General features: G+C 34.9%; 3 protein-coding genes, 2 non-coding genes and 1 pseudogene across 5 annotated transcripts; 3 read left to right on the top strand and 3 right to left on the bottom strand.

Moving 5' to 3' along the window:
• Nucleotides 1-738: 738 nt before the first annotated feature.
• On the bottom strand, nt 739-922 carry LOC114076208 (annotated as a pseudogene).
• Nucleotides 923-1,400: 478 nt separating this feature from the next.
• On the bottom strand, nt 1,401-1,596 carry LOC114076203. The gene has a single exon (XR_003577080.1). It is a non-coding gene; the product is annotated as a U2 spliceosomal RNA (small nuclear RNA).
• A 1,903-nt stretch (nt 1,597-3,499) lies between these two features.
• LOC107011763 (thiol-disulfide oxidoreductase LTO1) lies at nt 3,500-8,256 on the top strand. Its single transcript, XM_015211391.2, has 7 exons — nt 3,500-3,789; nt 3,874-4,153; nt 5,989-6,245; nt 6,328-6,440; nt 6,832-6,979; nt 7,683-7,820; nt 7,951-8,256. Exons 1-7 carry the CDS (start codon nt 3,688-3,690, stop codon nt 8,032-8,034), a joined length of 1,122 nt encoding a protein of 373 aa, XP_015066877.1. The 5' UTR covers nt 3,500-3,687; the 3' UTR covers nt 8,035-8,256.
• Nucleotides 8,257-8,899: 643 nt separating this feature from the next.
• Nucleotides 8,900-12,059, top strand: LOC107009188 (GPI mannosyltransferase 1). The gene is made up of 4 exons (XM_015208469.2): nt 8,900-9,355; nt 9,905-10,087; nt 10,803-11,350; nt 11,446-12,059. Exons 1-4 carry the CDS (start codon nt 9,082-9,084, stop codon nt 11,758-11,760), a joined length of 1,320 nt encoding a protein of 439 aa, XP_015063955.1. The 5' UTR covers nt 8,900-9,081; the 3' UTR covers nt 11,761-12,059.
• Nucleotides 12,060-12,460: 401 nt separating this feature from the next.
• Nucleotides 12,461-12,612, bottom strand: LOC114076211. The gene has a single exon (XR_003577085.1). It is a non-coding gene; the product is annotated as a U4 spliceosomal RNA (small nuclear RNA).
• Nucleotides 12,613-18,040: 5,428 nt separating this feature from the next.
• On the top strand, nt 18,041-19,230 carry LOC107008737 (ganglioside-induced differentiation-associated protein 2). Its single transcript, XM_015207884.2, has 3 exons — nt 18,041-18,272; nt 18,367-18,631; nt 18,728-19,230. Exons 1-3 carry the CDS (start codon nt 18,158-18,160, stop codon nt 18,948-18,950), a joined length of 603 nt encoding a protein of 200 aa, XP_015063370.1. The 5' UTR covers nt 18,041-18,157; the 3' UTR covers nt 18,951-19,230.
• The last annotated feature ends 3,714 nt before the right edge of the window (nt 19,231-22,944 follow it).

Here is a 22,944-nt window from a genome sequence, read left to right as displayed (position 1 = left end):
TCATTAATAAATAATGAGAAACTTTTACATATAGCCACTTAAAATAGCCTAATTACTCTGCATAGATATAATTTGATAATTACAATTTTAGTTTGATAATTACAATTCGTAGCTACATGTTATAGGGAGGAGAGAGGAGAGAGAGAGGGCAAAAAGGGGAGAGGTGAATTAATATGAATATTGGTTAGATAATTGTATATTATACATATGTATTTCTATATATGGCAAGAAAGATTGAGAGAGAGAGGAAAGAGCGAGCGGGATTAGAAGAGGGAGGAGAGAGGCGGAGCGAGAGAAGGCAGAGAGTGGGAGAGGGCAGAGAGTGGGAGAGAGGTGAATGTATATATGTATATATTGGTTAATAATTATATTAGCATACATATGCATTTGTATAAAAAGCAAGTGAGACTGGGAGAGCGAGGAGAGAGGCAAGCGGAAAAGGTCAGAGAGTTGGAGAGAGGTGAATTATATAAATTAAATAATTGTATATTATACATATGTATTTGTATATTCTGGCGAATTATACATATACAAATATAGCTAATTATACAAATTCGAAGTCAGTCCACATGATTAATATATGTTACTCCTGAGTGGTAATTATAGCAAATTATAGCTATTAGTAATTAAATAATATAATCTGATGAATAATTAAATAGTATAAATTTACTTAACCGCGTAATTGAATACTTAAACTAAACTAAACAGGAAAGGCAAAGAAAAGGCCCAACAAAATATTATACCTCCACGGGGCCCGTGCGATAGTGCAACGCATGGGCGACGCGCAAAAGAGGCCAGGCAGTAAGCCACCATAATGATCTCTTCCTGTCAAAAAGTCAAGTTAGTAATCAATGATTCAAATATAACACTGATAAGAATAAAAACTACACTTGATCTTTAGCCAAAAGGCCGAGAAAGGTATGCTTACGAGAAAGACTAGAAAGTTATTAGGCTTCTGCTATATACGACGAGCATAGTCAATATGAGATGCAGTTTTTTTGTAGCAAGAATTTCCTTCATAGCTGGCATGACAACCCTTACCAGTAGATTCTACGCAAAAAGGATTACAAAAGGAGGACATTGAGCATTGTCACTATGACAAATTAATATTCATTCCTGTACAAATGTGACATTATATTCATTCCTGTACAAATGTGACATTATATTCATTCCTGTGCAAATGCTAACTCCCTCCGTACAAGTCTATCGGTAGAATTACCTAATAGATGGAGCTTTTCCAAAAACAAAGTGGCAAAAAGGTATTTGACTAGTAGAGTATCATGTCTGTATTTTACAGTAAGAAGAACTAAATTATTCCAATAATCGCGCAGACACAATGAAATTAAAGACCAAAATAAATTGAAACAATTAAAGACCAAAAGAAATTTAAACTTGAATTGGTGGGGTGCGCCAGGCCCGTGCAGTAGTGCAACGCATGGGCGACGCGCAAGAACCCAGGCAGCAAGCTGCCTTAATGGATCCTTTCCCTTAAAAAATTGAGTTAATATCGTGTGAACCAATGGCCCACATATCAGATATTAAACTGATAAGAACAGATACTACACTTGATCTTAGCCAAAAGGCCGAGAAAGGTATGCCGATTTCTCTGTAAGTGTTTGGCTTTTATTACAGAATACTTGCGTACGAGTCCTGCTTTGGGTTCCGATGTGGGAAACTAACATAAGAAATTAGAAACTTGAACTAAAAAAGATGAGACGCACTCACTTGAAAACATTAAAGTTTTGGAAATAAATGAAAAACTTCAAAGAGTGCTCTTTATTGATATTTGCTCACATTTCATGCAAATTCTGTTCTAGCTTCTTCTGTTTCTTAAGTGAACTTTTAACTTCTTTTCTTTCTGGTTTTAGTCCTTAAAAATGTTAGGATAAAAAATAAGCAGGTGCAACGAGAAATATACCAAAAGACAAAAAGATTTAACGTGATTCGGTCAATCCACCTACGTCCACAAAGGAGATGAGCAATCCATTATAAATATGAAAGTACAAATACAGAGAGAAACAACCTCAATCAATTCATCACGAATACATGGGAAATTCACACAAGTGACAACGTATCAAGCTTGTGATCCACAAATTCTCCCCCTAACCAAAACTTTCAAAGCCTTTAAGACTACATAGTGAATGTTAATTAAGTTAGTTTGAACATGCCTTTATTTACAGAGTTTTAAACCTTTCCTACCAGAAAAAGGATTAGTCAATCCAAAACATTTTCCTATAAGGAAAAACCTATTTATGGTGAGAAATTAGAGCAAATAAAAATCCAACAAAAAAGACTTAATAGACACTTGGATTGAATGGAGTGAAATTCAAAAAAGAAATAAGAAATACTGTAGTTGAAAAAAGGTATTTAGAAGTTGAAGTTGTGTTTTGACATATATTTCACTTGAATAAACAAATAAATTTTGTTAGTTACTTGAAAAACTCATCTTCAAATAATAACCAAAAACCATTCCTGTTTACAACCAAACAATGTTCGTTAAGTTGATTTGAAACTTTAGGTGTTTTAGTTGTGTATGAGTTATGTTTTCAAAGTAGCAAGATATGTTCAAACAATATCTAAGTAATAGAACGGAATAAGAGAATAGTTATAGAGTTTTATGTACATAATTAAACTCAAATTTGATTATCTTTTAAAAGAATTGTGGTAAACAATGAGTTTAAAAGGTCGCCTTCCTTCTTGATAATTAAGTAATTTTGGGGAAAATGTACATCACTTGGCAAGTCGGCATCCTAAAAACTATATAATTTATTGATTGAATACCACAAACTTTTTTTTCACAAGAAAAATCAAGATTAGGAGCAAACGACACTTGTAACATGAAGGTGAACAACACTGTTTGTGAGCATGAAGTACTGTTTTATTATTCTTGTAATGTAAATATACTTGTAAACACAAATTTTATGTGAAGTTATAAATAATGTTGATTTGAAGATGTATTTTGAAAGTGAAATGTTGATTTACGCTTGCAAATCTTCAACTTTCTCAAGTTCAGTTCAGGTTCCAATACATACACTTTCACAAACTTCAAATGTGGATGCTTACTAATCATATCAAATTTTATGCAACCTGACGAGATGGATATAACATTTCTTAAATGAGAAAAAAATCAGACCTTGATTCAAAAATTAACGTGACTCAAAATTAGCAAGAGCAATATTTTCTCTGCTAATTTGTCCATAAATACTTGAAGCAATTAATCTTAATTGAAATATTAAAAATATTTTGAATCTATGTAATATTGATTTCAAAACTCAAAAAATCTTTATATATTTACAATATTTTTGTTTCAACTCAAGTTTTATTTAAATAACAAGCAATAACATACTCAATTTAATCTCATAAGTGAAACCTATACAAAAGAAATAAAAAATATTATTTTCAATAGGTCGTTTTTGTCAAGAAATTAAATTACATTTAGACAGTAATAACTAAGTATTTCACTTGCTTTCCTATTGAACTCCAAGCCCAAAAATGTTCAAAGGCTTACTAAACAGTTTACCAGAGGATGTTTTGTGTAAATAAGCCAGAGCCCAAAATTTGTTCCGGTCCAAATCCCCGTATTCAGTAACGAGCAACATTTTCTGCACTTCAACCAACGACCAACAACCACCGCAGAGCTAGTCAAACCACCACTACTCACGGCCGGTGGTATCCAATTCTGAGCTGATGGCCAGTATCATCGGCGTATCATCTTCTCCTTTTCCAACCCAGACCTCTCATCTTCTTCCATCTCGCTCTAATTCCATATCTTCTCTCGTTCAACTCAAGGTACAGTTACTCTTCATCTCTTCAAGATTCACTTTTTTTTTCTTCTCCTCAAATGTTGACATTTTTATTGCTTGATTCTTAAAGAGAGATTCGGTTCGGCGACTGTTGTTGCTTCGAGTGAACTGCTCATCAAGGCAGGTCGGAGATGCAGAGACAGAATCAGAATCTAAGGTGGTATTGCCAGATACTCCTGCTGATACAGACATTTCAGCATACAATTGGTGTGCAGCACTTGGTGTGATTGGGTTTCTTGAGACTTCTTACTTGACGTTCCTCAAGTTAACTAACTCTGAAGCATTTTGTCCTGTTGGTGATGGTGCCAGCTGTGGAGACATCCTCAACAGCAGCTACTCAGCTGTATTTGGTAATATCCCGTGCTATTTTTAGGAAATCTGGACTTTTAAAGAACTTTCTGCTTTAGGACTATCTTTGTAACCTTCTATAAGTATATATCTAAAGTTTTTGTTTAAAAGAAAATAGATTTTAATATGAAGATATTAACACATCTGTACAAGTAAAATTGGTGGGAACCTGAAGAAGTGATTGGATACAATTCTATTTAGGGTTTTGGCAAAGTCTTACCAATTCACGTCTCCCTTTTATGACTAGCCTCTTGTTTGATTCTCTTTATGAATTATGTACGTACCAGACATAATAATCTTTATCCCTATTACCCCAATTGAGTGTCTTATTTTGTCTAAGAAGTTGAAGAAGCCCTTTTTTAAGCATTTTAGAGAACACATAATTCTACCTTCTTGAGGTAGGAGAAAGATCTGATGTACATGGTACACCACCCTCCCCAGACAGCACTTGGGATTACATTAGGTAATGTTGTTGTATAGAAGACCATGTAATGCAATAGGATTGCTTTATCTGTTTGGAAGAAAAAATTGTTTGGAAGAATAAATAGAGGAATACATCTATTTATGTAGTATAATATCTCTGAAAACATATCCTCTGTAATGAAACATACAAAGATGACAATGGTAAAGCTTCTATTTTTGAATGGTGATAGTAAATTTGTTGTATTGCAAGTAATTGTAGTAAATTGATTAGTTCTATATGGGTTGTCAAGCTAGCGTAACCTTCCTCCTTTATCCGGGCCTGGAATTAGCTATAGAGCAAGCTCGCACAATCAGAGTTTCCCCGGGGATAACCCCATCCCAATACTACTCCATCCAAAGCATGTTAACTTTGCAGTTCATATAGCTGACCCAACTAATTAGGAAAACGTAGATGTTGTTATTGTTGTACATGGAGATAGTAAGTTATGCTTGTTTAAAACATTAATTTAGGACATAAAATGAAGTTGGTTTCAAGAAACCTTACTAAATACAAGATGTTATTAGCTGAAGGAATCTATTGTTAATTAGACCAGCATATGTTTGATAATAGCCTTTTTTTAAGTTACATGATCTTCGGTTGTCTTCAAATGAGACTCTGTAAGGTAGATGGTTTGAATTATCAATGAATGGGATGCCTAGAAATGCAATCGGACTGAGAAACCTGTGCTGTACCCAATTCGCCTCCATAAGGTCACCGTCATTTCCACCCACTCCAATTCCAGTACTCATTGATGAATCAAAGGACTTTTCCCTATCTCAGTGTTACAATAAGCCGGCACACATTGATTGCATTGAGGTTACAAAACTCCAGTGTGGAGCCACAATTAGAAAAACCAATATCAATTGGTCCAACATACTTGACAAGAAGATGTTGACAATAAACATTGCTGTAAGTTGCACCCCTTTTATCTCATAGTGGTGAGGCCTCAACATAAACCAATTCCTGGAAGTAGCAACACCTAATCCTCGTACTGATTGGGCTCTAATTGCTCGTAAATCTCTCATATACTTTATGTGCATAGTGTGCATAACACACAGGTGAATTGTTTGACCTTTATCTTGTCCAGAAAAAAAACACTGGGGTGAATTGTTCTTCTAACAAAATGTTATAACTCCTTTTGATAGTAATCATACATATCACAGAGGAGGTAACACATTCTAATATATAGTAGTGTATTTTTTGTTGTCAGACTTAATAACTAATGCAGTGCTAATTTTGTTACATTGTAAGCTGTATTTGTTTGATCTGAAAGACACAGATTGGAAAATCATTAAATTGAAGGCAGTATGTCACTTATATTGCAGGTAATATGTTTGGAAAGAGATTCAGTTTTCATCCTTTTTCATTTGCCAGGTGTTCCTCTTCCATTGATTGGTATGGTTGCTTATGGAGTAGTTGCATTACTTGGGATACAATTGGGCCAGAAAAGCAGGCCTCTTGGAATTGGTGAAGCTAATGGGCGTTTGGTTTTACTTGGAACAACTACTTCCATGGCAGCTGCCAGTGCATACTTCTTGTACATCCTAAGCACAAAGTTCACTGGGGAATTTTGTCCGTACTGTTTAGCTTCTGTCTTATTGTCATTTAGTTTGTTCATCAGCAGTATGAAGGTTATCTCTACTACAGACTTGTTTGTTTAGCTTCTATTGCTATATGCAATGGTAGTGACAAAGATATTTCTTTTGTATACAGGGTTTGGGCTTTCAAGAGGTGCAAAAAGATGTGGGTATACAGTTACTTATAGTTCTCTTGGTGGTTTCTACCCTAAACAATTCATACAGTGACTCTCAGCCTACAAACACAGGGTAAACAATCCGTACACATTTACACATTGTAGGATGATATTAGGCAAAGTGTCTTTGGATTGAAAGGACAATAGGCAAGAGTTTCTTTTTTTGCATTAAGTAGTGAATGTTTGATTGGCATTGATTACAGAGATAATCACATTAACTTATATAAAAACTTTCCATGAATTATTTAAGCTACAATCTTAAAGCAAGTAAGAGAAGCTTGTTTCAGTTTCTAGATTTAGCAGCAACAAGATATCTTGGTCATTTTAAGATAGAAAAGCTCTTGATGTGCAGTCATTTAGTCACAGGTAAAACTCTAGATCATCTGAAATGTATAGTTGGTGAAAAGATCATGCACGTTATTCAAGAGAACAATTACTCAAAATCCTTTTCCCATCTTTTGCAGTTCTGCTCTGGCTGAGATGGAATACTTCACAACAGAGATCACATCAGAGTCTACACCTTTTGCTATATCCCTAGCGAAACACCTGCATTCAATTGGGGCAAAAATGTATGGGGCTTTCTGGTGTTCTCACTGCCAGGAACAAAAGCAGGTTCTCTTTCTTTTGCAAATGTGCTTTCTTAGTACTGCATTTTGATGGGTTTCTCAAAAAAAAAAAATGCATATGAAAATGATGTTTTTTTCTAAAATTATTTCCATTTTGGTCGCCTCAATGGCATAGTGACATCATTTCATTAGGCAAAAAAAAATGGTGAGATTCAGAGAAAGAAATACTTGCATACATAGAAAATGGGAAAGTAAAAATCTTTCCCCATTATCAAATCTGACATGATGTAGGTAGGGTGAAGCGTGGATGTTGATTGGACTCCAGCCACGTTGTCTGATTGCTACATTCCTAAAGTAACATTCTATAAGGGAAAAGACAAAACATGATATGGGTAGGGAAGAATATGAATATGCATCAACTACTATTGGGTTGAATATTAACGTCTTCCGTAAAATAAGTAAGAGCATCATTAAAGGGAAAAAGAGAGACCCTTATATTTCCTTCTTTCATATACTGGTGCTGGAATTTGGCTAAGAGCTTCTGTGGATTAATCTTTAAAGTTCAGAAGCAGATACTCAGAGTTCTGGCCCCAACTGTTTGTCAATATTGCAACTAATCTTTAAGAATATAAAAAATGGCCTTAAAGATCCCACTAGAAATTCTGATTTGCATCATGCACTTAGCAGTATAGGTAAGAGTTGCTTGTATTCTGTACTAAATTGGTTTATTCTTGTGTCACTGCAACAAGATGTTTGGACGAGAAGCAGCAAAGTTACTAGACTATGTAGAATGCTTTCCTTATGGACTTAAGAGGGGAATTTCTATGATCAATGCATGTCAAGAAGCAAAACTCGAAGGGTTCCCTACATGGGTTATCAATGGGGAGGTGAGCAAGAACCTTCTTCATGCTAGAAAAATATTTTGTAACCTATACAAAAGGCACCAGTCATTCACACGTTCAATAAGAAAATGAACATCTTGCTGTGAGGGACCTTATAACTATAATATTCTGGCAGGTTCTTAGCGGAGAGAAGAAGCTTTCAGAGCTGGCTGCACTGTCTGGTTTCGATATGAAAGAAGAACTTACGGAGGCTAAATGAGCTCTGTTGATCAACAGTCATATATTCTTATGATATCTAAGTTTATGAATTCTTATAACTGCCCTCTGGTATTTACTTAGTTTCATAATGTAATTACCTTCTTATGTTAGTAAAACTGAATAGGTAGTATGATAAAGTGTAGGATCCGAGTGGATCATCTTCTGAGTATATATATCAAGCAAATCCTATTACCCACAATGTTTGGTAATGTTTTCTTCTAAAGTTGTACATGTCCAATTTCCCCCTGAAAGTCTATTTCTTTTTTCTTTTTTTTCCTATGCCAAATTTTGGCGATAACTTTTACCCTAATCTGAACCCATTGTGAGGACAATCTAATGGCAAGATATGAGTAAGCAAATCGTACTCAACAACCTTTATGGGATAGAGATGTTGTTTTTGGTAGATATTAGGACCTTGGATGGCATTTGTAGTTGTTTTTTTAAATATGGGTAGCTGGTAACTTTTTTTGAAACCTTGGATGAAATTTAACCAAGGAGTCAATTTCAAAGAGTACATGGTGACTTCTGAAAATATTCAACACTTCTTCATCTTAGTGTACAATGTATATTAGCTAAAATCTATTTTATATTAAGGAGGAACTGACTTGGAATTTTTTCTCTAAACTTATCAATACTAATATTCATTATTTTGTGATCAAGAACATCAATTGAAATACTTAACTTCTTTTAAAAAATACAAATCATTTCTTATTTTGAAATTTTAATAATCGTGTCAAAGCAAAAATAGAGCGCATAATTGAATGTTGAGTTTAATATTGTAGTCCATATAAGTTAAAATAGAAGTTTACTTTTGAACATGGAAACCCCCAAATTCAATACTAGATTGATTTAGTTCAAAATTAACTTTGCTTTCAATGTTTGACTCTATTCAAGATCCAAACTGTAAATTTTTTATATTTAGTGAAATTTAATTCTTGAAATAATTGAAACAGAATTGTGGAAAGTCATAATGTTTTGTTTTTAAAAAGAAAAAATAAATAAAAAGACCTTCCTCTGTTGTTTTGGGTATTGAGCGATCAGTTCCTGAATGATGGTGACTGTAAATCTGAAGTCGCTGCTGATATTCTCAGCATTTCTTAGGGTGTTTTTGATAATCTATGGAGAATGGCAAGATACCCATATGGAGGTTCGATACACAGATGTGGACTATCTTGTTTTCTCAGATGCAGCTGCTTTAGTTGCTGCCGGAAAATCCCCTTATCAAAGATCTACATATCGTTACTCACCCTTGATTGCTTTTCTTCTTGTGCCCAATTCTTTCGTTCATCCTTCTTGGGGAAAGTTTATCTTCTCCGCTTCAGGTAAAATTTTCCCTTTCTCTTCTCTTTTTTCTTTTTTTCTTTCTTTGTCCCTTTAATTTTTTGGGTTCTTTATTCCCGTTGAATGCTGAAGAAGTCTGAGCTTCACAATTTTCGTATGATTTGGGTTTATTATTTGTGAGAACAGACAGATACTTTGTATTAAGCTCTTGTTAGGTTCTAATTTCAAGACAATGCAAAGGTTCCATTTTTAATCAACTCATTTGGAATTCTTGTTTTTCCTCATACAAATGCTCCTTGTATATGGTTTCCAAGAGATTTTTGCATCTCTATCTGCTTAGATTTCATTGGCAATCTTTGGGGTTGTGTGGATGTATAACTAAAGACTGGATGAATTGTCGATTGGGGCATGAACTTGTAGATGATCAAATCTAAGAGTAGACAAATAGCTTTTGAACTTGCACCATTGTATGTGGGTTTATTGTCTCTTCTTATTGCAAAAAATGCATAATTGATATTCTTAGAAGACATCTTAATTATGTTTCCAAAACAGATATGCTTAGTGAAACTTACATTGAGTTCGTGCGGCAGATCTTCTCGTGGGATTTCTTATCAACGCCATTCTAAAGCTAAGAGGGGTGCCTGAGAAATTATGCACCTATTCGGTGATGGTATGGCTTTTGAATCCATTTACCTTTACCATTGGAACTCGTGGGAATTGTGAGCCCATCATCTGCGCCATAATCCTTTGGATTATTCTATGTCTAATGAATGGTAAAACTTCCATTACCTTCTAATTACATTTAATATAGTTATATTGAGAACTTACTCCTAAAATTTTCTTTTTCAATGTAAGTTTATTTCCCTACTGCTATTTTCTCTGTTATTATCTCTTTCAAAATGGTTCCTGTCTCCTTAATCTACCTTAAATATTATTGGGGGTAATGTAAATGACTGTAAAGAGGGGGGCAGATGGAAGGGGAAGTATTTAGGGGAATCATGATTTAAGTGATGAAACTGTAAAAAAGAAGGTATTCTCATTGAACACCGATCAAGATTGAGTCTTTCTCCCACTCCTCCACAGGGTTAGGTGTATAGGCCCAACCCAAAATTATCGGACAGTGAATGAGGTTTTAGCAACCAATCAGTGTAAGCTGAATATTCTTCTTTTACTTGATTTCTCAATAAAGCATGAAACAAAATTTGCCCTGAGTCTACCTCTGTTTCTTTTCATAGTTATTATGCAATTTGAAGTTATAGTGAACCTCTAGTTTAAAGGGAAAGTAGAAACCGAGAATGTTAATCTCTGGAACTTTATAGGGTTACACAACAAACTCTTTTTAATTGAGAATTTTTCCAAGAATCCTCCGATATTTTGGGTCAGATAACTGTATTTCCACTTGGGTTAGTGGGAACTGTGGTTTCATTTTTTCTTTGGAAGTTATAAATCTTCACGCTCTATTGATATTGGTGATGTTTCCCTGATCAGGTCGTTTAGTACAAGCTGCATTTTGGTATGGGCTTGTCGTCCACATGAGGATCTATCCAATAATTTATGCTCTTCCAATCATTTTAGTTCTTGATCCCTTGTTCTTCCAGTATGGTACAAAACCTGCTCTTGTGAATTGGAGTTCTAGAAAAAGCAAGTCACAGCAGACTTCCAGCTGTAAAAAGCTTATGGATCCTTGTTGTATATGCAACTTTTTAACAAGCCTTTTTACCTGGAGGAGGATAATGTTTGGGCTTATTTCTGGAGCTTTGTTCTTTCTCCTTACTGGGATTTTCTTCTTTTTATATGGCTGGGATTTCTTGCATGAAGCACTGCTCTATCATCTCACACGTACAGACCCAAGGCACAATTTCTCAATTTATTTCTACCATATATATCTGCACTATGAACACGAGTTATCTATCTTGGAAAAGCTCGTCTCGTTTCTGCCTCAGATTATGGTGCAGCTAGTTCTTGTTTTCCGCTTTGCACAAGATTTTCCATTTTGCTTCTTTGTGCAGACTGTGGCATTTGTCGCATTTAACAAGGTTTGTCGGCAAGGCTTGATTATTTTTTATGTTGAGAATCAGTGAATATTAGCTTGATTTTCCTTTAGCAAGATAACGTTCTTTTCCTCTGACAGGTTATGACTGCTCAATACTTTGTTTGGTTCTTCTGTCTCTTGCCACTAATCCTGCCATGGACCAACATGAAGCTCGGAGGAAAAGGACTGGTCTGCATCTTGTTGTGGATGGCAGCTCAGGGTCACTGGTTATTGTGGGGTTATTTGCTTGAATTTAAAGGAAAGAATGTCTTTCTTCAACTCTGGGTGGCAGGTTTGCTGTTCTTGGCTGCAAATACTTTCGTTCTTATCAATATTATTCAGCAACACACATATAGTCCAGTCTTCCAACAGTCATCTCGTGCCTCTTCAAAGAAACATGTCAAACAGAGATGAGGAATCAGATTATATACCTCCTAATTCACTGGGGGAGGAATTTTCGAGCTAGTAGTGTATTTAGCCATGTTTGGTACTTGTAGAGCCTTTCATCATCAGGCAAAGCACTTGGCTTATTCATAGCTCCATGCTTAAAAATACCTTCACTAAAGATGTAGCTAGAGATCGTAATGACGTTATTTTGAAGTTCTGGTCGTTTTGCTTTAGAGCATACGGAATGATAGCAATTTACAATTGTTTGTTGCATTTGGTATAGTTGAAGTTTCAATTAATTCAGTTAACCTCTCATTTTAGTTTCACACCTTTGCTAGAATTTGTTAGCCAGCCTAGAGGAGTGATTTCACAACCTTTCCATCTGCAAAACTTTTGCTTAAATATCATTCATTTTAAAGCCAATATGATTGGGTATATAATAAAGATATCTGTTTTATTGTTCCTTCCATTTATTCCGTTTTTCTTTCAATGTTCCTCTTCTCCTTTGTTTTCATTTCCTCTTGCCCTGTTTTCTTAGAGTGATTCCTTGTTTCTAAATTGTCACCATCGAATGATGACGTTTACGGGCATTAATTACCTTCATATGCTATATGACATCGAAAGCTACTTCTCTGATACTTTACTATGAACTGTGATATGATTACCATTGATTTCGAACAATCGATTAGAATTAATAAAGCATGAAAATTTTAGACTAGAATTGTAGGGCTTAACCCAGAAGGGAAGCCCTTTCAAAAATTCTCAATGGCCCAGGCAAAACCCAGGCCAATGAGGGGGTTTGGAAATAGTTTTCAACCAGCAATAGACGCGCCTCGGTTAGAACCTCACTAGCTGCGTCATTGCCCCAAGCGCAAAGATAACTCTCCTCGCTATCTGCTATCGATTATTATATGTCTCCTTCCTGGAACGTTGTCTTCATCCGTCCGATGTGGGAGATCATTATTAACCGACTCGTGGGTACCATAAGCCATATTAGCTAAACCAAAGTTAATAGAAAAGGTTAGTGAACTCATCCTAACTATTTGCACTAAAACAGGAAAAAACAAACTAAACGTTAAGTAATCTTGAATATAAAAGATAAGAATTATAATTAGATCCAAGTTTACATCTGTAACTCTGAATCTAGAATAGTATTCTTGCATTGTTTGGAAGGTTGATAGTTGTTATCTATATTATGTTATGTACTTACATTGTCCGTTAAAATATAATATTTGTTTTAACTGCTGCTTAAATTTTGTTGTATTGTTAACTTATTAAGTAAAGTAAAAATCTCATTTTATGTAAATTTTGATTCGATGAGATGGTGTTTTTTTTACTCTCTCATTTTATCTTATTTATTACTCATTTTACTCTTCACTCTATAATTTTGTAATAATTTTACTCTAAATTCTACTTTAATTTTATTTGTGAATTCATCTTTCTAATTGTTCAAGTGTGACATTATATATGGCACATTCAAATATTATATTTAACAAAATAATTTAATACATGAAACGAATTGGCATGAAATTTCCCTATAAAAAAAATCGACAAATTTTATGCTATAAACTCGACCAAAAAAGGGTTGCGAACCTTCTACCTCTTTGATTAAGAGATCTTCCGTTCAAAGTTGTCAATCTTGGACAAAGAAGGGAACCCGTACACGAGAGCATCATGAAAATACTGTAACCTAGTTGTGTTATATATATATATATATATTTTGTATTTATGAACCAAAATTGACTACTTATTCTAAAATATAATCGTGCTAAAGCAGTATTTGCCAATTTGGTTATGATTAATTCCATATGGTTGAAAATATTCCAATATGATAATTTGATGTTTCATCATTTTCCATTTCTTATGTTGTAGTGCTTTTGGGCTTTGTTTAATTATTATCTATTGGAATAACGTATTAGAAAATGCAGGTTAATTAGGGACCAAGATTAATAATGTACAATCATTATCTTCAATAAAAGTGGTCAACACCGTACTAAAGGTAGGGAAATTAGTGCTTACTTTTACTAATATATTTCTTTTTCGGGCTTATGCTTCAACTTTTCTGTCTTTACTTCTTTCTTCTAATTGAATTTCCTTCTCTTGACTTGAATTATTCAAACATAATAGCTTATTCAACTTGCTAGTGCCTTAATTTGAATATAAAATCAACTTGTTTGGCAATTGGCATGGATCATTCTCTAATGCAATTTGCAACATCACTAATTATCTCTAAAGAAGCCGGCTCTATATTAATAACAGATAGTATTAAATAAATAGTATTAAATAATATTAGTATTTACTGTGTACTAATCCTAGTCCTATTAGGATTAGTACTCCTTAATCCTAGTCCTATTAGGATTAGTACTCCTTCCTATATCTCCTATATATATCTCCCATGTATTCCCTTATTAGGTTAACACTTCAATACAATCAATATTCCTTCATATATGGATAAACTTTATGCTTATAATGATGTTAATATACCTTTGTATATATTACTATCAAACAAATTATGCTTCAAATCTAAAATCAATTATTGATTATTAGTTATATTAAATCCTCACATTAAAAGAAAACCAATAATCATCATTATTAAACTTGACACAATATTCTAATTAATAACAACCGATTTAATATATTCATTTTTACCCTAAAATAAAAACCAGATGATTGACTGAGCCCATGGATTGTGATCTTGGTTGACACATTAGCCTTTTAGATTACTGTGATAATTCATGGGGAAAAAAAACAAGGAGAAGTAAAGTGGGTGATTTTCTTTCATTGTTTTATAGTACAATACTATGGGCAAATTACAAACCACTCGTATAAAGTTTGTGCAACATTTACTTAATTATTATACCCACTACTTCCAAAGAACACAAAAGTGTTTATTATTTTATTAGTTTTATTTAACAACAAAATTTCTCTTATTAAATGGAATTTTGTTATGAAGAGACAAACTTACTCTTGCAGTATACCGTAGATTGTGCCAATCAAATGATTTAAAAGAAAAAGAGAAGAAATTTAGCACATACGTTTGAGACAGTGGCCAATCCTTCTTTCGTAATTTTATTGGTGAAGATTATTTATAACATCATACTTTATTTCAAGAAATTAATTCTTCTCATCAGTTTGAATAATAGGCCTTCTTCTAATACTATTATAAGATTGCTTGTTTTATATGTGATATAATAATATATGAGTGCGTGCGTTATTACTATTTCATTATTAACATGAGAGTTGTTTCACCAATTAGTGAAGTGGTCTATGATTAGTCAGATGCTCTATATGATTAAATATAGAATTCCTTTTTGAAATTATTTTTTTTGTTATTTATTTTTAAAAAAATATTATTTTTGTTATTTTAATATATTAAGAAAAGAAAAAAAAATTGTGTGTTTTATTCTCAGTATTAAATAAGACTTAATACAAACATTATTTAACATGAATAGTTTAATAAAATATTTATATCAATAATTATTTTATTAATGGATATTAAGTCAAACATTAATAAATAAAAATAAATAGAGAGAGTAATAATTGTGTGAGAGCAATAACCGAACCTAATAAAAAAGCGAATCAGAGTTCGAGACATGGTTAAAAGAGAGATGCTTGCGGCGGCTCGAGAATTTTGGGATGAACGGGAGACTCGAGTAAAATTACTTCCTCTATTCCATATTAATTGATCTCTTTAAGTTTTTTACATTGTTCAAAGTTCAAGATGGATGTTTGAATTTTTTTCATATTTGTCCTCTTATTTATTACAATTTTATATTTTCTAAAGGAAAAACTACACTATTTTTTTTAAAAAAGATAAACTACACTAATATTATGATTCCACAACGGGCAATATTGAAATTTTATGGCTTAAATTAGGGAAAAGAGTTTGAAAATACTCCACTTTTGATTGAATTTGTTGTTACGATATCAAAATTTATGGAGAACCTTTTATCCCATGCACTATATAATAGTGTATTTTAAAAGCATATCGTGCTCAAGTGGACACATACTATTTATAATGATGCAATATTTCTGATGTCCAGTACGTGGGCATATATATACCTTTAAAACACACTATTAAATACTGCAAAAGGTCCTTTTGAAAGTTTGATATTATTATAACAATTTCAGTCAAAGTTTATATACTTTCATCCCTTTAAATTATATCCTTGATTGCTTTTGTTAATAAGTATGCATTCTTTTACAAATTCAATTAATATGAATTCGAGGGAATATTTCATAACTGAGAAACTTACGAGAACCTTCTCTCTCTAGGTATTTTATAGTCCAACATAATGATTCTCGAGGGATCAACAATCAATTCCCAATTTTAAATGAGAAGTCATTTTTTATATGGTTTCAAGAAATTTCTATATTACTTATATAATTTATTATCTCATCATTATACATAGAATTTTTTTAGTAAAGATATAATGAATAATATTTGATTATTAAGAAGCAAATAATATTATGTATAATGAATTTATTTTAGGGAAAATTGTATATAATAGCAAACTAATAACCTAAAGTAAATAGAGTAGCTAGTGTTTGATTTAATTGTGCTCCATAGCAAATGTTAGCCAATATTTGTTTAATTGTGCTCCATAGCAAACGTTAGCCAAAATTTGCCAGGCGCCTCTCTACCAAAAGTCTCGCTCGCCACTCTCCCATTCTTGCATCTCTCGCTTTATACACATAAGAGTGTATAATTTTTGTTTCTGTTTTGTATAAAGCGAGAGAAAATTGTATATACACATGCAAAAACATATATCTTCGCGTTATACACTTAATTATACAATTTACAAACATTTTACTTCAATTCAATTGTAGACAAATGCAAATTTTATACAAATATTGCAGAGAAAAAGGTCAACAAATTATACAATTGCGAATTATACAATTGCAGTGAAATACAATTTTCTCTAGCTTTATACAACAGAAGTGTATATATTGTGTTTCTGTTTTTGTATAAAGCGAGAGACAGACATATATCTTCTTGCTATATACTTATAATTATGCAATATACATACATTTTAATTCGATTCAATTGTATGCAAAGCAAATTTTATAAAATATTGCAACGAAATAAGCAGTGAATTATACAATTGCAGTGAAATAGGATAGCGAATTATACAATTGCAGCAAAATATGCCAGCGAATTATACAATTTAGGCCAGCGAATTATACAATTGTATATGTATAGCGAATTATACAGTTTTATGTTTGCTATGGAGCGCAATTATGCAAACTTTGTTATAACATACAAATATGAATTTTTTGTTTGCTATATGTGAAAGTTGCCATAATGGATCATTGAATTTATTTTACAATGAATCATTTAATCTAAAGAAATATTATAATGAATCATACATATACATTGTGATGTGTATAATGTTTTTTTTAATAATTATTCAATAAATACGAGATATAATTTAGTAAGATACAATGATTTTGATACATTCATTGTATTTTGTATACAAATAATTTTTTTATGTGAATTCATAAATATGATACATAAATTAGTAAAATACAATAATTAAATAATTTTAATGTAATCAAATAGATCTCATTAAATTTCAAAATACTCTTTAAACTAAAAAAACATTAATTATTAATTAAATAATACCTCCACGAACTAATAATATTTCAAGAAGAAGTCTTTTAAGAAGATAAAACGGCATAAGAAAATCACAAAAGTCAGTCTAGTAGCCTCTTTTATCTTTAACAATTTATAGTTTTGTGTTTGGTGTATAATTAATAAGAAATAAACTTACAAATAATAATAAATGGTCAGAATTTTAAGTATTTTTTTTTAATTTTGAAGTAAATTAATATTTTTTATTTTTTAATTAAAAAATATTAAAATGAAAAAGACAACAAATTTCAAAAAGGTAAACATAATATAGGTAAAAGACAATTCTGACTAAAGGACTTTTCCTAAACTTAAATTACTGTTAACTAAAACAGTAATTTTTTCGATAAACGAGAATTGTGTCATCTAATTAATGATAGATCATATGATTATACATTAATAATACTACCCTCTAGTCGAGAAATAATGGACTGTAATAATAGTAGGGAATAAAGAAAAGAAAAAAAAAGAAGATAAAAAAGAAAGGGCAAATAATTGATCCAAAATCCGGAAGAACGGGTCCCACGAGTGATCCAGTGGATCACGGGGAGTGTCTCAATGATAAACACAAGGAAAAGAATTCGGTCCCACCTACAAAACGGAAGATCCTTACGAATATTCCCCTAGTATTCCTCTCCTCCTCCCTAAATGGATAACATTTCTCTTTCATCACACCGCCCATCTTCTCCTTTCCTCATTCACTATATAAATCCTCTCCGCCCTTCTTTCTCATATCTCATCCAAAAACAAACGTAGAGTTTTGCTTTTGCAACAATCGAGATTCAAAAAACCATGTTTACAGAAGTTGAACAAGAACAGCTTATTGAGAAACTCGAAATATTCAAGATCCAAGGCAGAGATAAACGTGGCCGCAAAATTTTGCGCATCATCGGAAAATTCTTTCCTGGTAACCTATTTTTTTTTTATGTATCGTTTTCTTGATTATTCTTGTTGAGATTTTGGTCTGAATTGTGGATTTGTTTTTGATTGTGGATAATCAGCTAGAAATCTGAGTGTTGAAGTTGTGAACAAGTATTTAGCGGAGAAGATCTTTCCGGAACTTGAGAAAAGGCCGTTCGCCGTGGTGTACGTTCACACCGATGTGGAGAAAAGCGAGAATTTCCCCGGAGTATCAGCTTTACGATCGTTCTACGATGCGATTCCGGTGAAAGTCCGAGAGAATCTGGAGGCTGTTTACTTTCTTCACCCTGGTCTTCAAGCCAGGCTCTTCCTTGCCACATTTGGTCGCTTCATCTTCAGCGGAGGGTAAGAATGTCAATTCCTAAGACACATTACATTTTTTTTGGAAACCTATTTTAGAATGGATCCAATTTGAGATCTAACTGGGAGTTATGTGCACAGGTTATATGGGAAATTGAGGTATGTGAGCAGGGTTGATAATCTGTGGGAACATGTGAGGAGGAATGAGATTGGGATGCCAGAATTTGTGTACGATCATGATGAAGATCTTGAGTACCGTCCGATGATGGACTATGGCCTGGAGAGTGATCATGCCAGGGTCTATGGCGATGCGCCTGCCGTAGACTCACCTGTTACAATGTACTCCATGAGATGCATCTCATAAGATAATTGGAAGCCTTTTGCAGTCTTTTCGGTTCATAGTTAGATGTGTAGGAACCTCATGGCTTTCTTTTTTCTTCCTCCATCTGATGGAATTTTTTTGCTCTGTATATACGATTAGATGGAGGTTAGCAACTAGCAAGCACTTTTTTCTTCTTCTTGTTGTTATATAGTAATAGTACAAAGGTCATCAACTTTGAAAGCAATGATGATTTCCTATCTGAAAAATCCTGGAATGTTGTTATCTTTCTTCTTGAAGATGAATATATATACTTTTATGAGGAGTATTGTGTTGTGTTGCTGATCAAGAAAATAAAATGAAGTAGAAGAATCGTAAGACTGGTTTTTAATTTCATCGAGTATATATAGTGCTTGTCCTCTATCAGTGAATAATGATTAGCAAATCAAAAATCATACTCTGGTTGGGTGGGTGATCTGACAACCATATTTCTTGGTGGATATGTGGTGTTGTTCAAAATGAAGAGAGACTTGTATAATAGGAATAGACCAACAAAATGATCATATTGTTGATAATTTGTTTATCATATAATAATTATTGCATGGATGAAAAAGGTGAACAAATTATCTTCGACTAGATTCGCGTTGAAAGATAATATGATATCGAGTCTATTGGAGGATGCCTCGCACGCGAGCTGATGCGTCCGGCGGTGATGCACCAAGAGCCCCATCTTGGGGTAGACGCTGACCCCGAGGTTGAGGTAGGGTCGCGGCACCGGCCCAGGATAGAGAGGAGCCTCATGTAATGACCCTTCTTGTCTTTTTAGTGTTTTATCTTCTGTGCATCGTTTAGAGCGTTTCTATAGCGATTCCATGTCATTTATGACTTGTTGGGACTGATAGATCGGTCACCTGGTCGTTCGTTTGGTTATTTTGTGAGCTTTAATATTTTTGAAGCTTATGAACCTTAAACCATCATTTTCAATCAAAAGTTCAAGAAGATGACATCAGAAACCACAAAAGAGCTCAGAAAAATGTGGGTCCCACTTACATTGCCATTTTAAGTCAAAAATCACAAAAAGGCTCGAAAAAATATCGAAAACCTCAGGACACGAAAGAAGGGTCAAACTAGACCAAACTCGACATTCCGGAGCTAGCCGCGCTGACGGAATTCTCAACCGAGCGCATTTACTCGAATGTTGACTAAAGTCAAACTTAGCCTTAAACTTAAAGTTAAAACGCCTAATTGCATCAACTCACACTGAAAACTTCGAGAGCCATGTTGACAATGCTACTAGCCTAAAATGACCCTTCCACATGTTGATTAGTTGGGATTTGGGTTGGGTAGTTATTGGATCATGCATAGGTGTTTATATTTTCGGCCTTTTTCTGAGAATTGTCGGGTAACTGTGAGCATGTTTATTGTTATTAATTGACCTTCTTTGCTATATGGAGTACTTGTATGTTTGAATACTGGTTATCAGAAGTATGTTGGGCCTTAGTTTAGGTTTGACTATGGTTTGCCTTAGAAATGCATGATTCGAAGTCGGTAGGACTTAGTTTAGCCCCGACGTCGTTCGGCTGGATCAAATCCTTGTAGACTGGTGTAGCAGACTTGAGTCTGATAGTTTGGTCCTTAGCTAGACGATGAGCTCGCACCGACGATAGTTATCATTATTTCTTCGATGTTACGGCTTCACGAGTTACGTCGGTGACAATGAATTTCGCTCCGCGATTCAAAGTTGATTTTCAATTCGGCTTCAAGGATTTACATTGATTAGCTAAGTGTGGATAGTGTTCCACGGGTATTTATGATTATGGATAGATAGACTCTTTCAGCAGCTATATCGACATCTTTGTCGGGTATCCGGATTTAATGTCCGGCCTCGACCATCCACATACTTATGTAGAGCATCCGATTAGAGGTCCGACCTCAAGTATGTAGAGCATCCGGTTAGAGGTCCAACCTCAGTTACTTATATTTTGTGATTGGCTACTTGTGTAATTCTGGTAAGCGTTCGATTTAAGGCCCGACCTCCGTACCGTCAGATTCTACTATTTGGTTTGGAGCATTTGGTTCGATGTTCTTTGGCCTTGAGTTTTATTCTCCTTAGTTATAGTTATTATGTGTACTCGTCGGGCTTATGGGGGTCCATTCAGGTTTTTATTTAAACTTGCGCACGAGTGTGCCTTCTGGGCTTATGGGGGGTCCAGTTAGGTGTAGTTAGCTTATTTATGTTAATTTAGTTAGATCTTTTTACACTTGTGTTCATTCCAGTGTTACTTAGCCTTCCGTTCTTGACCGCTAGTTATGTGATTTCGTCTTTTCATATTGCTTTACTTTTCTAGTTCAATCGGCTATGATGCCTACTGGGTACTTGTTATTTGGTACTCATGCTACGCTCTGCATCTATTTTCGTGATACAGTCCGAGCACCAGTAGCCAGCGTTGATCGAGTTTGGAGCATTCTGGTCTGGAGACGGGGGTGAGTACACGACATTTTGTACTATTTCAGTCTCCATCTGTATATATAAAGACTTGTCTTTTACTTTTCAAGTCGGTCTAGTTTTGGTGGTCCACTGTTGGGACTTGTACTCGTTTTTTTGGTAGCTCCGTACTAGTGACTTCCAGGTTCTGGGAGCGATCCTTAATTGTATTTATGTTTTGGTTTGCTTATGTTGTTATTGTAATTTTGCTTACTCTTGTTTAGTTTCTACCCACACAGCCATTACGTGTTGTTCTGGGTTACAAGTTGGCTTACCTACTGGTGGGTTACAGTAGGAGCCTTCATGACTCGAGAAATTGGGTCGTGACAAGTTGGTAGCAGAGCCCTAGGTTCAACGGTCTCACTTTTACAGAGCTAACGTCTAGTAGAGTCCTGCAGATCGGGGTAGAGACGTTCGTAACTTATCTTCGGGAGGCTATAGGATGTATTTAGAAAGATATCCATTTTGTTTCAAATTCGTGCAGCGTGTGTCTTGTTTGTTTCTTAAAATCTCAGTTGTTTCACTCTATTGCAGGATGGCTCGCACGCGAGGCGGTGCGTCCGGAGGAGATGTACTCGGAGCCCCAGCTTGGGGTAGACGTCGACCCCGAGGTCGAGGTAGGGCCGCAGCACCGACCCGAGATAGGGAGGAGGAGCCTCATGCAGCTCATGTACCGCCATAGCCAGTGCGCCGGGGCCAGCCCAGCCAGCACCCGCACCAGTTGCAGCACCTGATTTTCATTCCCTGTTGACTCAAATACCAGCAGTTATTGGGGATATGCGACAGGCACCAGCCCCAGCAGTACCAACACCGGCCCCAGCGTTGCAAATTCAGCCGCCACCAGTTCATGTGGTCGCCCCGCCAGACTTTGAGGTTAGAGAGATGCCACTGCAGGAGCAGAAGATGCTTGGGGTATTCCAGATGTTGGGACCACCTATATTCTCAGGGGCGATTGGGGAGGACGCTCACGAGTTCCAGCTCACTTGCCAGGAGCAGTACAGTCATTAGGCTTCTTAGAGTCGAGAGAAGCTGACTTTTACCGCTCATCAGTTCCGTGGGCCAGCCAGGCATTGGTAGCGCACGTATCGAGAGTCTAGGCCAGTTGGATCTCCTCTTATATCTTTGATTCAGTTCTCAGAGGCTTTTTTGGCCTGGTTCATGCCACGGAGCGTCAGAGATAGGCTTCGTGATCAGTTTTCTAGATTGGAGCAGGGCTCTATGACCGTTTCAGAGTATGAGGCGAGGTTCCATGAGTTGTCTGCCATGCTACTATGATCCTGCCCACAGAGGGGGAGAGAGTTTGTTGTTTTGTGCGTGGGTTGCGATACCGTTTGAAAGGTCGACACAGAGCATATGATTTTAGCTGGCCGTTCTTTTCTCGATGTGGTCGATCATGCCCGATCCATGGAACATTATTTCCTGCTGCCTTTCTTGTAGACTCACTCGTGGCAAAGAACTTTTTGCCTAGGTAAAATGATGGAGCAATGGCTTCTTCTACTCATATTCTTCCTTATAGCTTATCTGTTTCACCTCTATTTCCAACATCAATCCATT

This window comes from Solanum pennellii, chromosome 2 (genome assembly GCF_001406875.1).
Source record: "Solanum pennellii chromosome 2, SPENNV200".
NCBI classification, from domain to species: domain Eukaryota; kingdom Viridiplantae; phylum Streptophyta; class Magnoliopsida; order Solanales; family Solanaceae; genus Solanum; species Solanum pennellii.
This window is presented reverse-complemented; position numbering and strand designations above follow the sequence as displayed.

Coding starts and splice junctions, on each gene's coding strand:
- LOC107011763 (XM_015211391.2), top strand. CDS start 3,688: ATGGCCAGTATCATCGGCGTATCATCTTCTCCTTTTCCAACCCAGACC. Junction 6,246..6,327: donor TGTTCATCAGCAGTATGAAG/GTTATCTCTACT, acceptor TTTTGTATACAG/GGTTTGGGCTTTCAAGAGGT. Junction 7,821..7,950: donor CATGGGTTATCAATGGGGAG/GTGAGCAAGAAC, acceptor ATATTCTGGCAG/GTTCTTAGCGGAGAGAAGAA.
- LOC107009188 (XM_015208469.2), top strand. CDS start 9,082: ATGATGGTGACTGTAAATCTGAAGTCGCTGCTGATATTCTCAGCATTT. Junction 10,088..10,802: donor TATTCTATGTCTAATGAATG/GTAAAACTTCCA, acceptor TTCCCTGATCAG/GTCGTTTAGTACAAGCTGCA. Junction 11,351..11,445: donor CATTTGTCGCATTTAACAAG/GTTTGTCGGCAA, acceptor TTCCTCTGACAG/GTTATGACTGCTCAATACTT.
- LOC107008737 (XM_015207884.2), top strand. CDS start 18,158: ATGTTTACAGAAGTTGAACAAGAACAGCTTATTGAGAAACTCGAAATA. Junction 18,273..18,366: donor CATCGGAAAATTCTTTCCTG/GTAACCTATTTT, acceptor GTGGATAATCAG/CTAGAAATCTGAGTGTTGAA. Junction 18,632..18,727: donor CGCTTCATCTTCAGCGGAGG/GTAAGAATGTCA, acceptor TTATGTGCACAG/GTTATATGGGAAATTGAGGT.